Genomic DNA, 15,877 nt, shown 5'->3' with positions numbered 1-15,877 from the left:
CACACAGCCCCCTCCCCTTGTACATAGTGCTACACAGCCCCCTCTCCCCTTGTACATAGTGCCACACAGCCCCCTCTCCCCTTGTACATAGTGCCACACAGCCCCCTCCACTTGTATATAGTGCTACACAGCCCCCCTCTCCCCCTGTATATAGTGCTACACAGCCCCCCTCTCCCCTTGTACATAGTGCCACACAGCCCCCTCTCCCCATGTACATAGTGCCACACAGCCCCCTCCCCTTGTATATAGTGCTACACAGCCCCCTCTCCCCCTGTATATAGTGCTACACAGCCCCCCTCTCCCCTTGTACATAGTGCCACACAGCCCCCTCTCCCCTTGTACATAGTGCCACACAGCCCCCTCCCCTTGTATATAGTGCTACACAGCCCCCCTCTCCCCTTGTATATAGCGTTACACAGCCCCCCTCTCCCCTTGTATATAGCGTTACACAGCCCCCCTCTCCCCCTGTATATAGTGCTACACAGCCCCCTCCTCCCCTTGTATATTACCACACAGCCCCCTCAAAAAAAAAGATTGTACTTACCTTGCCCCGTTCCCGCGATGGACGGAGCGCTACACTGCCTCTCAAGCGGGACACATGCGCAGACCGTCGTGATGATGTGACGTCATCACCCCAGTTTACGTGATACATTGATTCTTTACATTAATGAAAATTCTTCTGTTCTAAATTTTTTCCTCATTTGGTGGTTTCCAGAACATTCTGTGTTTTTCTCTGCCGTACATGTGGCGTTTTACCTGCGTGTAAAGATTGTCCACGCGTGTCTTCTCAGGCTCAGATGGGCCAATGCCTAGGGCGGTGAGTGTCCCAGGGCGTTGCAGCCGTTCCACCTTCTTCTCTCTGTGATGCTTGCGCCCCCTGTCGTTGTTATGACCGATCTCCGCATCCTCTGTCTGTGTTGGAGATATAATTGGACTTTTACATTGGACATTATTGCGCCCTCTACTGGACCCGCTCATCATTTGATCACTCATTTGATCGCCAGGTGCTCTCAGCATGTCACTGTTGCACAGATCAGCTCTGCATAATGTCATTGTGGGGGATAATTTTTGTTACTGGGGCTCTTATGGGGTAAAGCTAGATTTTTATGAATTTTTTTGTGAGAATGGGGTTCACATTGGTAACAATGTAATATCAAAATATACACATATAGTGGTGTAGCTCGCTCCGATCTAACAAATCTATACATGTCATCAATGTTCCCTCTGAGGCTTGGCAGCTCCTGAGCGGGGCAGTTAGGGAGCAGGCGAGTCTCCATCAATGGTGGGCGATCTGATGACCTAAAGTAATAGCCCCAGTAAAAGCTAATATAGCGACTAAATAAGAGAAGAAGAAAATATATGTTAAATACTAAAATATTACAAGTCCAGCAGTAAAATAGACATTTATACACACCAAATATAGGCATCAATGAGAGAATCCCTCATTACACCACTGACCCCCTGTAGATAGCGCCACACAGACCCCCTATAGATAGCGCCACACAGACCCGCCGTAGATAGCTCCAAACAGACCGCCTGTAGATAACGCCACACAGACCCCCTATAGATAGCGGCACACGGACCCCCTGTATATACTGCCACACAGCAATCCCTCTCCCCTTGTATATACTGCCACACAGCAATCCCCCTCCCCTTGTATATACTGTCACACAGCAATTCCCCCTCCCCTTGTATATAGTGCTACACAGCCCCCCTCTCCCCTTGTATATAGTGCTACACAGCACCCCTCTCCCCTTGTATATAGTGCTACACAGCACCCCTCTCCCCTTGTACATAGTGCCACACAGCCCCCTCTCCCCTTGTACATAGTGCCACACAGCCCCCTCTCCCCTTGTATATAGTGCCACACAGCCCCCTCCCCTTGTACATAGTGCTACACAGCCCCCTCTCCCCTTGTACATAGTGCCACACAGCCCGCTCTCCCCTTGTACATAGTTCCACACAGCACCCCTCTCCCCTTGTATATAGTGCTACACAGCACCCCTCTCCCCTTGTATATAGTGCTACACAGCACCCCTCTCCCCTTGTATATAGTGCCACACAGCCCCCTCTCCCCTTGTACATAGTGCCACACAGCCCCCTCCCCTTGTACATAGTGCTACACAGCCCCCTCTCCCCTTGTACATAGTGCCACACAGCCCCCTCTCCCCTTGTACATAGTGCCACACAGCCCCCTCCCCTTGTACATAGTGCTACACAGCCCCCTCTCCCCTTGTACATAGTGCCACACAGCCCCCTCTCCCCTTGTACATAGTGCCACACAGCCCCCTCCCCTTGTATATAGTGCTACACAGCCCCCCTCTCCCCCTGTATATAGTGCTACACAGCCCCCCTCTCCCCTTGTACATAGTGCCACACAGCCCCCTCTCCCCTTGTACATAGTGCCACACAGCCCCCTCCCCTTGTACATAGTGCTACACAGCCCCCTCTCCCCTTGTACATAGTGCCACACAGCCCCCTCTCCCCTTGTACATAGTGCCACACAGCCCCCTCCCCTTGTACATAGTGCTACACAGCCCCCTCTCCCCTTGTACATAGTGCCACACAGCCCCCTCTCCCCTTGTACATAGTGCCACACAGCCCCCTCCCCTTGTATATAGTGCTACACAGCCCCCCTCTCCCCCTGTATATAGTGCTACACAGCCCCCCTCTCCCCTTGTACATAGTGCCACACAGCCCCCTCTCCCCTTGTACATAGTGCCACACAGCCCCCTCCCCTTGTATATAGTGCTATACAGCCCCCCTCTCCCCCTGTATATAGTGCTACACAGCCCCCCTCTCCCCTTGTACATAGTTCCACACAGCCCCCTCTCCCCTTGTATATAGTGCTACACAGCACCCCTCTCCCCTTGTATATAGTGCTACACAGCCCCCTCTCCCCTTGTACATAGTGCCACACAGCCCCCTCCCCTTGTACATAGTGCTACACAGCCCCCTCTCCCCTTGTACATAGTGCCACACAGCCCCCTCTCCCCTTGTACATAGTGCCACACAGCCCCCTCCCCTTGTACATAGTGCTACACAGCCCCCTCTCCCCTTGTACATAGTGCCACACAGCCCCCTCTCCCCTTGTACATAGTGCCACACAGCCCCCTCCCCTTGTATATAGTGCTACACAGCCCCCCTCTCCCCCTGTATATAGTGCTACACAGCCCCCCTCTCCCCTTGTACATAGTGCCACACAGCCCCCTCTCCCCTTGTACATAGTGCCACACAGCCCCCTCCCCTTGTATATAGTGCTACACAGCCCCCTCTCCCCCTGTATATAGTGCTACACAGCCCCCTCTCCCCTTGTACATAGTGCCACACAGCCCCCTCTCCCCTTGTACATAGTGCCACACAGCCCCCTCCCCTTGTATATAGTGCTACACAGCCCCCCTCTCCCCTTGTATATAGCGTTACACAGCCCCCCTCTCCCCTTGTATATAGCGTTACACAGCCCCCCTCTCCCCCTGTATATAGTGCTACACAGCCCCCTCCTCCCCTTGTATATTACCACACAGCCCCCTCAAAAAAAAAGATTGTACTTACCTTGCCCCGTTCCCGCGATGGACGGAGCGCTACACTGCCTCTCAAGCGGGACACATGCGCAGACCGTCGTGATGATGTGACGTCATCACCCCAGTTTACGTGATACATTGATTCTTTACATTAATGAAAATTCTTCTGTTCTAAATTTTTTCCTCATTTGGTGGTTTCCAGAACATTCTGTGTTTTTCTCTGCCGTACATGTGGCGTTTTACCTGCGGGTTACGATTGTCCACGCGTGTCTTCTCAGGCTCAGATGGGCCAATGCCTAGGGCGGTGAGTGTCCCAGGGCGTTGCAGCCGTTCCACCTTCTTCTCTCTGTGATGCTTGCGCCCCCTGTCGTTGTTATGACCGATCTCCGCATCCTCTGTCTGTGTTGGAGATATAATTGGACTTTTACATTGGACATTATTGCGCCCTCTACTGGACCCGCTCATCATTTGATCACTCATTTGATCGCCAGGTGCTCTCAGCATGTCACTGTTGCACAGATCAGCTCTGCATAATGTCATTGTGGGGGATAATTTTTGTTACTGGGGCTCTTATGGGGTAAAGCTAGATTTTTATGATTTTTTTGGGTGAGAATGGGGTTCACATTGGTAACAATGTAATATCAAAATAAACACATATAGTGGTGTAGCTCGCTCCGATCTAACAAATCTATACATGTCATCAATGTTCCCTCTGAGGCTTGGCAGCTCCTGAGCGGGGCAGTTAGGGAGCAGGCGAGTCTCCATCAATGGTGGGCGATCTGATGACCTAAAGTAATAGCCCCAGTAAAAGCTAATATAGCGACTAAATAAGAGAAGAAGAAAATATATGTTAAATACTAAAATATTACAAGTCCAGCAGTAAAATAGACATTTATACACACCAATTATAGGCATCAATGAGAGAATCCCTCATTACACCACTGACCCCCTGTAGATAGCGCCACACAGACCCCCTATAGATAGCGCCACACAGACCCCCTGTAGATAGCGCCACACAGACCCCCCTGTAGGTAGTGCCACAAAGACCCCCTGTAGATAGCGCCACACAGACCCCCTGTAGATAGCGCCACACACAGCCCCCCTGTAGATAGCGCCACACAGACCCCTGTGGATAGCGACACACACAGCCCCCCTGTAGATAGCACCACACAGACCCCCTGTAGATGGCGACACACACACAGCCCCCCTGTAGATAGCATCACACAGACCCCCTGTAGATGGCGACACACACACAGCCCCCCTGTAGATGGTGACACACACACAGCCCCCCTGTAGAGAGTGCCACAAAGACCCCTCTGTAGATAGTGGCACAAAGATGCCCCTGTTGATAGCGCCACACAGACCCCCTGTAGATAGCACCACACACAGACCCCCCTGTAGATAGTGCCCCCCCGTAGATAGCGCAACACAGACCCCCTGTAAATAGTACCACAAAGACCCCCCTGTAGAAAGCGCCACACACAGCCTCCCCCTGTAGATAGCGCCACACAGACCCCTGTATATACAGCCACACAGCAATCCCCCTCCTCTTGTATATACCTCTGGTGCTAGCGACGCCACTGCTAAACTTTAGTGAGCGGGCGTTCCTTATAGGGGAACACTGTCTGTCATATGTGAAAAAGGAAGGGGAATACATTGTAAGGGTCAGTTCACACGTAGCATGAATACTGCAGCGTAATACAGTAACAGCAAAGTGGATGACATTTTAACAAATCTCATCCACACGCTGCGTAAAAAAACAGCCGAAAAAAACGTTCATAAATTGTGCGGTGCGTTTTTTTTAATCCACATAATGTCAATTTATGCTGGGGAATCGCTGGTTTCCTGTTACGGGAGGTAAAACCTGCAACAAATAGCAGATATTGCGATTTTTGTATCAGAAAAGCTGCGACTTCACCCTCAAAAATCGCAACTCAGGGAAAAAAGGTTATACCCAGGTCTCTCTGCTTCTGCGTCAGGGATGATGTTTCATCCCATGTGACTGCTGCAGCCAATCAGAGGCCAATCAGAGGCCATCCCAGGAGGGCAGGCTGCAGAACGTCAGTGATGCGTCACCATGACTACGGGTAATTACGGGTTTTTTTACCTGCTATTCTCTGCAGGAGACATTCCGGCCGAAAAACTGCACCACAATTTGGTGCGTTTTTTTTTACGGAATTCCCTGCGGGGTCGAAGGCGGTGATGCTGTGTACTTTAATGCAGCGTATCCACCCTGTGTGAACTTACCCTAATGCTTGTTTTAATCTGATTTATTTATATTAGAAATTAAAGAAATGAAATTATTTTCTATTTTCGTCATTTTCTGACATTTTAACCCTTTAAACTATGAGAACTGTCAAATTTGCAAAGAAAGTTTAATTAAAGACCAAAACACTCTGGTTGTTCAGGGGTTAAAATTTGACAACTCTCTTATAGACTTTGACTCACATTCATCGTGCAGCTTAGATCAGGTTTTAGTGTGAACTGTGATGAAAAAAAAGTCGCAAATTGCAACGTGCAAAAAAATTGCGTAAAAGCCTTAAAATAGTGAACATTTTGTTGCAAATCTCAGCTCATCAAATCAGCCGTAAAATAGTTTTATTAACAATGCAAAATTATCAAAATTAAGAGGCGCGCGCCAGTCTCCGTAAATATGGGCAATTGTATTTCAATATCTCACCATTTGCACGATCTCTGCTTGCTGTCAGTGAATTAGAAACAATTGTTTTTATATGCAGAGGCTGAAAACCTGTCCTGACCTATTCCTGCTCGCTGAGTCTTTGTTACAATGTATCATTTTAGGCATCTTCAGCAGCAGTTGCACATATCGCTCCGCTCTCCTGTATTCAGGCTGAGGGTTCTTAGCCCCCATGCACACGACCGTAATTAATGCGATTCCATTCATTTCTGTGTCCGTATATTTGCGGGAAGGAGTCCGGGCCATAGAAAGATTCCGCAAAAGATAGGACATGTCCTATTTTTTGCTTTTTACGGACCGTGCTCTCATACTTTATATGGCAGCACGTCCCGCACATGCGAGTGGCTGTCCGCGGCCATCAGCGGCCAGCCGTGACCGTGATTACAGGCACATAGTCGGGTGCAGGGGGCCTGATACTGTCAAACAAATCCTTCTGTTATTAAATGGCAACATTCTTGTTTACATTAAGAGGCTGCACTGGATACAATTGTAACAAGCCAATCAGCTGTCAGAAGCTTTAGGACAGAATGGGTTTTTAGGGTCTCGGTGTAACTAAGAATGTTCCTATTCACTGACAGCAAGCATGAATCTTAAAAATGTCCATTAGAAAGTTGTAGATTTTTTTTTCATTTAGTTTATTTACATAAAACTGGAAAGGTTTTGGGGTTTGTTTGTTTTTTAGAAAATTTTGTTGAAATGTTTTTGTCTAATGTTAATGTTTTGTCTTAATGTTTTCCGAGCAGTTTCCTATCAAATAAAAAGTGCTGAGTGACTGTCCCTTTAATAGGGTGATATATTGCCAGAGGGCTGAAGGACGCGATACCTCAACGTGGATGTGTTTCTCTTTATGGTTCTTGTTTCTTCTCCTCTTTGATTTACTCTTGTCCTTGGGATGTTTGTGCTTCTTTCTTAGTTTTTCATGTTCTTCTGTGTCCTGTACGGGGGAAAAAATCGAATTGCTGAAATTCTGCAGCGGTGAATTACATCAGGGAAGGAGGATTGTGTTATAGGGAAAAACTGGATACATCTGACAGCCCCCAGCAGCACAGAGTAATTCAGCAGAGGATTGTGCTGATCTTGTAACAAGTCACAGACTGAGAGTTATATAGTGGAAAGAGCAGAGTCCCCAGCATCACAGAGTATTTCAGGAGATGAGTGTGCTGATCCTGAGGCAAGTCACAGACTGAGAGTTACATAGTGGGTGGACAGGGTGCCCCCAACAGCACAGAGTATTTCAGTAGACAATTGTATTGATCTTGTGGGAGGTCATAGACTGAGCTACAAAGTGGAAGGAGCAGAGTAGCCCAGCAGCACAGATTATTTTAGGAGAAGTGTATTGATCTTGTGGAAGGTCACAGATGGACAGTTACATAATGGAATGAGCAGCACAAAATATTTCAGGACATAAGTTTGTTGATCTTGCGGGAGGTCATAGCCTCAAAGTTACAAAGTTGAATGAGCAGGGTCCTTCAGCAGTACAGAGTATTTCAGGAGAGGACTGTGCTGATCATGTGATGACGTTAGTGAAGACAGGGCTGCATATGACATTGACAGTGTAATGATGTGAGGAGGGAAATGGAGACAATTGAGAGATCACAAACTAAGGGTCTCCCAGCAGCACAGAGCATGTCAGGACTATTGTGCTCATAATATATTGATCTATCGAGAGGCTTAAATTTTCTGGGAGATGCTTTATTCAAATCTTACTGCAATTTACTTTGAAGGGTAACTAAACTTTCAAAAAACTTCTGACATCAGGAACCAAACTGCTCGGTGCTCATTCGAGCGCTTCTGCCGCTTCGTTTTAGACATAGGTGGGGGTCTGAGTGCTCGGACCCCCACCGATCAAAACTTCTGACATGTCCCTATGACATGTCAGAAGTTTTCTGAAAGTTTAGTTACTCTTTAATACTTCTGTTAGCTGCAGTACCTTTTTTCACCTTTATTCAACAACTTTTTTTTTCCATAGGCAACAGTAGAACAGCGCCCCCAGCAGTCGTTTCACTGATATCTAATCCCATTGCTACACTGATTGACTGATGTGTTTATTTTTCCTGGGCCGGGTCCATTTAACCCTTGTATTACAACGCTGCAAATATAAACAACAGATTCTGTTTTTGCCGGATTCCAGGAACATGACGCACTTGCGGATACAGTGAAGACAATGGCGGAAATTAATCCAATATTTAATACCACATAAGGAGGCTGGAAATGTTTACTGTCTTATTTCCTCCCATTAATCTAAGACGCTCTCGTCTCGTCTGTTCGTTTTTCTTTCTCGCTGTTTATGGAAAACATGTTGTAAAATCCAGATGTCGCCTTTCCGGGCCCAGCTGCATGTCGTCTCCTCGCTTCATTTTCTGCTGGATCCCATAAGAAATAAAGGAGGAATTTCCCCGTGGGCGTCCCAATACTCAAGAGACCGCAACGCTGCCATTAGGACAGTCTCTCGTTAACTATTGCTGTCTATTGTCTCTGTGGCTGATCATAACCTCTGGGTCTCCAATGGCTGTGTCCTATAAGGGTATATATAATCCCACATACTCCATGCAGCAGCAATATGGGGGGGGGGCACTATAATCCTGGACAACCCCTTTAAAGCCCACCTCTTAAAGGGGTTGCCTCCTAGCAGCTCTGTTTGCAGTACTTTCGGTAAATGTGAGTGACCTATCCAGATCTGCATGAACATGTATGTGTCACCCATTGGTGGCCTTTACCATTTTAAAGCGGAAGCCGAAAAATTTCAGTGGAATTTCCCTTTAAATATCAGACAAAACTCCTATGTTGGTGATGAAGCAGGAATGAGTCTGAGGGGCGGGGCTTCATTCCTCTGACTTCTGACTGGACCATTAGCATGTAGTTTGTGCTACATTTTCATGGGGCTAAGTTAATAACATCTGTCCCTTTAAGGCAAAGGTTGGAACCCTCCTATAGCAGTCTACTCCAGGTACTTACAGGTTTTTTAAAAATGTCACTTTTTACTTACCCTTGATTGTCTTAACACCGGGGGCGCAGCTTCTGTCTCTGGCCTCTGAAACATCAAGGTAAACATCACATCCCATCAATAATTTATAGAGCTGAGAAGTCTTATTGTTCTATCGCTACACGTTATACTTTCTTCCTATATCAGCCAGGTCTCCTGACCGCTAACCCCTTGAGTAGCTGGGTCCAGGTGTAAACAGAAGCTATATTTACCAGCTATGATATCATTTAGACACAAAGTCACCCGGGCTTCTCAGACGTGCATAGCCCCTGCTCCGAGCCTGGGAGTGAACAGTTAGTAAATCAGGTAAGACATGAGGTGTATAGAAAAATAGTGTTTATAAGGATTTATATATCTATATATCAATTATTTCTTTTTAATCACTGATTACATGAAAAGTAATCCCTCACCATTTTCAATATATTTGCTTGCTGTCAATGAATGAGAACACTCTTCTTTACATTCATAAACCTTAAAAGTGGATACAATTGTCTGTAGTCTAGACAATGATGGCTGCTGAAATCTCTGATAGTTTGCAACAATGTATCAGTCTGGAGTCCAGGATTTTCAGATCACAGAGCATTGTCCAGACTGATACATTGTATCCACGTCTCAGATGTGAGCAGGACGAGCTGTATACAGGTTTACTGCCTCTGAATGTAAACAACAAATAAATGTGTCCTGTTTTCGGCTGTTCGTGCTACTAAATGAAATCTCAGCTATAATTTATACCAGTTTCTGTAGTAAAAACGATGGTCTATGGTGACCACGCCCATTCGGCTAAGCCCCACCCACTTTAAAAAGAGGCAAAAGCTGGTAGAAAGTCCCAAAATTGTTTTGCAACTTTTGGGCCGTTTGTAACATTTCTACAGGAAGGAATGTTGTTGACTTTCCCCGAAGTATATTAGAGAGTTGTAGGACAGCGATCGAGCGTTACGTACATAAAACCAGAAAATAACTTTATTACAATGTCACAAGAGACTTGAAGTGTTTTATCAATATTTGGTGAATTGCATTTTAAGAAGCATTGAAATTTTAACACCCCCATAAAGCTACCTGCTAACTTATCACAGCATTGATGTATAGTGCGTAATTAGGTTTCTACTTTTGTGTATTGTATGTTAAAAACACCTTAAACCTTAGTGAGAGTCAGAGCTCTAAATCATCTGCTTTCCTTCACAGTCATAAAGTTACATAACATTCTACTGTCTGCAGCCAACACTAGAGGGAGCTCACTACATACAGATATATACAGCTCCCATAGACTTACATGATAGTATTCTGCTGCCTGCAGCCACCACTAGGGGGAGCTCACCACATACAGGTATATACAGCTCCCATAGAGTTACATGATAACATTCTTCTGCCTGCAGTCACCACTAGGGGGAGCTCACTACATACAGGTATATACAGCTCCCATAGAGTTACATGATAACATTCTTCTGCCTGCAATCACCACTAGGGGGAGCTCACTACATACAGATATATACAGCTGTGAGTGGGGGCTGTTGGTGATTTTGCTGTGAGTGGGGGGCTGATGGTCATTATACTGTGAGTGAGGGGCTGATGGTCATTTTACTGTGAGTGGGGGGCTTATGGTTATCTTTTGGTTTCCACCTCCGAGCTGCAATTGAAATGAATGGGTGCCAGATAATACCTGCGTCGCTCGTTTGGCGCTTTTTTTCCTGCGTTTTTTGCATTCGCTTCAATGGCTTAAAAATAACGCAGAAAGAAAAAGGTCACGCACGCTGTCACTTCCCGAAGGAATTTTGAGGCAGATTTTTTTGCCTTACAAAAAACGCTGTGTGTACAGACCCTACGAGTGGAGTGCTTGTTTTTAGCCGTTTTCTGTCTTTCTTGAAACAATTTTTGGTAGGTGGCCCTGAGGAAATGTTATTTTTCCAGTGTTGCCTCAAGTCCGAAAAGGTTGGGAAACTCTGTACTAGGCGACAGGATCACGCCGGCCGACGCAAGGATCCCGTCATGGGGCAGCTCCGTTCATCGTGGGAACGGGGTCTAGGTAAGTATAATTTTTATTTTTATTTTGGGGCACAATCTACAAGGAGGAGGTGGGGGTTATGGCACAATCTACAGGGGGGAACTTTCTACAAGGGGGGGCTGTGTGTTGCAGCCAGGGGAGGGGGTCACTAAGCAGACATTATACTGTTTGTGACACAATTAGAGGACAAAACACTGTCCTTGAAAGGGTTATAATATATTATATTATTATACTGTAGGGGGCATTATACTTGTTTTTATGGGGCATTGTTTTTTCTAATGGGGGTGGGGCACCGAAAGATCATTTCGCACGGGGCGCCATCTATCCTAGGGCCGCTCCTGCTTAAAAGAGACTTGAAGAAAATGTCTGAGAAATAAAGGTTGTGATTGGCTGCCATTCAGGGCATGTTGGGAATTGACTTTCATAACAACTGGAGAGTCACAGATGGAGGATTTTACCTACCAAGCCAGAAAAGGAGCAACAGCCAGGAAATTTCCTTTTTCGTTTAGGGGTCGATTCATCAATACTCTGCAACAGACGATGGGAGAATTACAGAAAACGCATGAAACTGTTACCATTATGACTACGGACCAATCAAATGCAGAGATTGTAAAGTGGAATTGCTTTATGTGGATACAGCGTCTTCCTCCTGCACTTCTATACTGACCCTTTTTGTCTTGTCAATTTTTAAAATGGTGAATCGTCCCGACTTCTTGAGTGGTTTGGTTTTCCTCTTATCACCTCCTGTGGATCGGATCTGTCTGTCCTTCACGAAATCCCCCTGAAAAAGTTCCAGGAGCTCACAATCTAATCTTCCTATTACACACAATGTATCACTCCCATCATCCATGTCCCAGGAGCTCACAATCTAATCTTCCTATTACACACAATGTATAACTCCCATCATCCATGTCCCAGGAGCTCACAATCTAATCTTCCTATTACACACAATGTATCACTCCCATCATCCGTGTCCCCTCACAATCTAATCTTCCTATTACACACAATGTATCACTCCCATCATCCATGTCCCAGGATCTCACAATCTAATCTTCCCATTACACACAATGTATCACTCCCATCATCCGTGTCCCAGGAGCTCACAATCTAATCTTCCTATTAGTTACAATGTATCACTCCCATCATCCATGTCTCAGGAGCTCACAATCTAATCTTCCTATTACACACAATGTATAACTCCCATCATCCATGTCCCAGGATCTCACAATCTAATCTTCCTATTACTTACAATGTATCACTCCCATTATCCATGTCCCAGGAGCTCACAATCTAATCTTCCTATTACACACAATGTATCACTCCCATCATCCCTAGTCATATGGACATTTGAATAATTTTCTATGAGGACGGGTTCACGGTTTGGATGTGAATAGACTGATTGACATGATCAGAGGATCCGGTAATATTGACCAATATTGACCATTTACATATAGTGACCATGACCATGGCCATGACCCAACATCTCTCAGAAATGTCTCTGTTGGTCTCTGTCTCTTCATCCCTGTCTGTAGCTCTCTGATCTTCTGTTTGCAGTGCTCCTTTTCCCTGTTCCTCTGTATGTCTCTGTTTCCCTCTCTGTTTGTCCTACTCTCTCTTATTTTCGGTCTCTCTGCCACTCTCTCCACTTCCTCTGTTGCTGTGTCTTTTTATACTTGTCTCTGTCCCACTAGCTGTTCTCTATCTCTCGCGGCCACTCTCTGTTTTTCTATTGCTCTGTAGGTCTCTTCATCCCTGTCTATTGCGCTCTGTTGTTCTGCTCTCTGTAGCCTGTATTGCTCTTTTTTGCCTGTTCCTCTGTATGTCTCTCTGTTTGCTTTCTCCCTTGCTCACTTTGTCACTCTGTCTCCCTATTCGTTACTGTCTGACTTTTTCCTTGCACTCTGTCTCTGTTGCTCTGCCCCTCTCTATCTATGTGTCTCTGTGTTGCTCTGTCTCTGTTATTCTGCCCCCTCTCTATCCATGTGTCTCTGCACTTCTCTTTACGTCTCTGTTGCTCTGCCCCCTCCCTGTGTCTCTGTTTTGCTCTGTATATCTCTGTTGCTCTGCCCCTCTCTGTCCATGTGTCTCTGTGTTGTTCTCTCTGTCTCTGTTGCTCTGCCCCTCTCTGCCCATGTGTCTCTGTGTTGTTCTCTCTGTCTCTGTTGCTCTGCCCCTCTCTGTCCATGTGTCTCTGTGTTGTTCTCTCTGTCTCTGTTGCTCTGCCCCTCTCTGCCCATGTGTCTCTGTGTTGTTCTCTCTGTCTCTGTTGCTCTGTCCCTCTTTTATGTGTCTTGTGTTGTTTTCTCTGTCTCTGTTGCTCTGTCCCTCTCTTTTATGTGTCTCTGTGTTGTTCTCTCTGTCTCTGTTGCTCTGCCCCCTCTGTGTCTCTGTTTTGCTCTGTATATCTCTGTTGCTCTGCCCCTCTCTGTCCATGTGTCTCTGTGTTGTTCTCTCTGTCTCTGTTGCTCTGCCCCCTCTCTGTGTCTCTGTGTTGTTCTCTTTATCTCTGTTGCTCTGTCCCTCTCTGTCCATGTGTCTCTGTGTTGTTCTCTTTATCTCTGTTGCTCTGCCCCTCGCTGTCTTGTGTTGTTCTCTCTGTCTCTGTTGCTCTGCCCCTCGCTGTCCATGTGTCTCTGTGTTGTTCTCTCTGTCTCTGTTGCTCTGTCCATGTGTCTCTGTGTTGTTCTCTTTATCTCTGTTGCTCTGCCCCTCTCTGTCCATGTGTCTCTGTGTTGTTCTCTTTATCTCTGTTGCTCTGCCTCTCTCTGTCCATATGTCTGTGTTTCTCTCTCTGTCTCTGTGTTTTTCTCTCTCTGTCTCTGTTTCTCTCTCTGTCTCTGAGTTTCTCTCTGTCTCTGTGTTTCTCTCTCTGTCTCTGTGTTTCTCTCTCTGTCTATGTGTTTCTCTCTCTGTCTCTGTGTTTCTCTCTCTCTGTTTTTCTCTCTCTGTGTTTCTCTCTCTGTCTCTGTGTTTCTCTCTGTCTCTGTGTTTCTCTCTCTGTCTCTGTTTCTCTCTCTCTCTCTCTCTGTGTGTTTCTCTCTCTCTCTCTGTGTTTCTCTCTCTCTCTGTCTCTGTGTTTCTCTCTCTCTGTTTTTCTCTCTCTGTGTTTCTCTCTCTGTCTCTGTGTTTCTCTCTCTGTCTCTGTGTTTCTCTCTCTGTCTCTGTTTCTCTCTCTCTCTCTCTGTGTTTCTCTCTCTCTCTCTCTGTGTTTCTCTCTCTCTGTCTCTGTGTTTCTCTCTGTCTTTCTCTCTCTGTCTCTGTGTTTCTCTCTCTGTCTCTGTGTTTCTCTCTCTGTCTCTCTGTTTCTCTCTTTGTCTCTGTGTTTCTCTCTCTGTCTCTGTGTTTCTCTCTCTGTCTCTGTGTTTCTCTCTCTGTCTCTGTGTTTCTCTCTCTCTGTCTCTGTGTTTCTCTCTCTCTCTGTCTCTGTGTTTCTCTCTCTGTCTCTGTGTTTCTCTCTCTGTCTCTGTGTTTCTCTCTCTCTGTTTTTCTCTCTCTGTCTCTCTTTCTCTCTGTCTGTTTCTCTCTCTGTCTCTGTGTTTCTCTCTCTGTCTCTGTGTTTCTCTCTCTGTCTCTGTTTCTCTCTCTGTCTCTGTGTTTCTCTCTCTGTCTCTGTTTCTCTCTCTGTCTCTGTGTTTCTCTCTCTGTCTCTGTGTTTCTCTCTCTGTGTTTCTCTCTCTCTCTCTGTGTTTCTCTCTCTCTCTCTGTCTCTGTGTTTCTCTCTCTCTTTCTCTGTGTTTCTCTCTCTCTCTCTGTCTCTGTGTTTCCCTCTCTCTCTCTCTCTCTGTCTCTGTGTTTCTCTCTCTGTCTCTGTGTTTCTCTCTCTGTGTCTGTTTCTCTCTCTGTGTCTGTTTCTCTCTCTGTCTCTGTGTTTCTCTCTCTGTCTCTGTGTTTCTCTCTCTGTGTTTCTCTCTCTCTCTCTGTTTCTCTCTCTCTCTGTCTCTGTGTTTCTCTCTCTCTTTCTCTGTGTTTCTCTCTCTCTCTCTGTCTCTGTGTTTCCCTCTCTCTCTCTCTCTCTCTCTCTGTCTCTGTGTTTCTCTCTCTGTCTCTGTGTTTCTCTCTCTGTCTCTGTTTCTCTCTCTGTGTCTGTTTCTCTCTCTGTCTCTGTGTTTCTCTCTCTGTCTCTGTGTTTCTCTCTCTGTGTTTCTCTCTCTCTCTCTCTGTGTTTCTCTCTCTCTCTGTCTCTGTGTTTCTCTCTCTCTTTCTCTGTGTTTCTCTCTCTCTCTCTGTCTCTGTGTTTCCCTCTCTCTCTCTCTCTCTGTCTCTGTGTTTCTCTCTCTGTCTCTGTGTTTCTCTCTCTGTCTCTGTGTTTCTCTCTCTGTCTCTGTGTTTCCCTCTCTGTCTCTGTGTTTCCCTCTCTGTCTCCCTTCGTCCATATAACTGTATTTCTTGTAATAAAGCTGAGATCAGTCGCATCCTCCTCATCCTCGGTGGTCACTTACCTGGATTGTCTCATCCTTGGCTTCTATCTCAGCCTGGTCCTGGTGGGACGCGGCCACCAACAATATCCCAAGAGCAACACACCCCAAAACCAGCAGGACCCTCATCGCTGAAGGACAATCAACTCCTCACTACACTGACAATGAAGAAATAATGTACAAGTCCCAGACAACCCTCCCCCTCTTCCTGTGAATGGAGCTGCGGGGCATGAAATGCCTCTGTCCCTTCCCCCTTTGTAA

The 15,877-nt window shown here is 46.3% G+C and overlaps 1 protein-coding gene and 1 long non-coding RNA gene across 3 annotated transcripts in view; one reads left to right on the top strand and one right to left on the bottom strand.

Annotated features, from left to right (window-relative positions):
• The window catches only part of LOC142652246 (uncharacterized), a 25,874-nt gene extending 15,980 nt beyond the window's left edge, over positions 1 to 9,894 (top strand). Inside the window, exon 2 of the long non-coding RNA XR_012847783.1 lies at positions 8,189 to 9,894. This is a non-coding gene — a long non-coding RNA (uncharacterized LOC142652246). The remainder of the gene's footprint in view (positions 1 to 8,188) is intronic.
• LOC142652245 (uncharacterized) overlaps positions 1 to 15,877 on the bottom strand; it is a 27,499-nt gene extending 11,622 nt beyond the window's left edge. Inside the window, exons 1-7 of one of the 2 annotated variants that reach the window (XM_075827877.1) lie at positions 15,641 to 15,876; positions 11,869 to 11,982; positions 11,664 to 11,729; positions 9,206 to 9,250; positions 7,043 to 7,153; positions 3,765 to 3,920; positions 757 to 912 (exon numbers count right to left, since the gene is read on the bottom strand). In XM_075827877.1, the coding sequence (XP_075683992.1) occupies positions 757 to 912; positions 3,765 to 3,920; positions 7,043 to 7,153; positions 9,206 to 9,250; positions 11,664 to 11,729; positions 11,869 to 11,982; positions 15,641 to 15,745 (753 nt within the window). In that variant the 5' untranslated portion in view covers positions 15,746 to 15,876. Of the gene's footprint in view, positions 1 to 756; positions 913 to 3,764; positions 3,921 to 7,042; positions 7,154 to 9,205; positions 9,251 to 11,663; positions 11,730 to 11,868; positions 11,983 to 15,640 lie in introns of both variants that reach the window. The other variant, XM_075827878.1, reaches the window with a different exon arrangement.

This window comes from Rhinoderma darwinii, chromosome 5 (genome assembly GCF_050947455.1).
Source record: "Rhinoderma darwinii isolate aRhiDar2 chromosome 5, aRhiDar2.hap1, whole genome shotgun sequence".
NCBI classification, from domain to species: Eukaryota; Metazoa; Chordata; class Amphibia; order Anura; family Rhinodermatidae; genus Rhinoderma; species Rhinoderma darwinii.
Note: the sequence above shows the minus strand (reverse complement) of the source record. Positions and strands in the feature narration are given on the sequence as shown.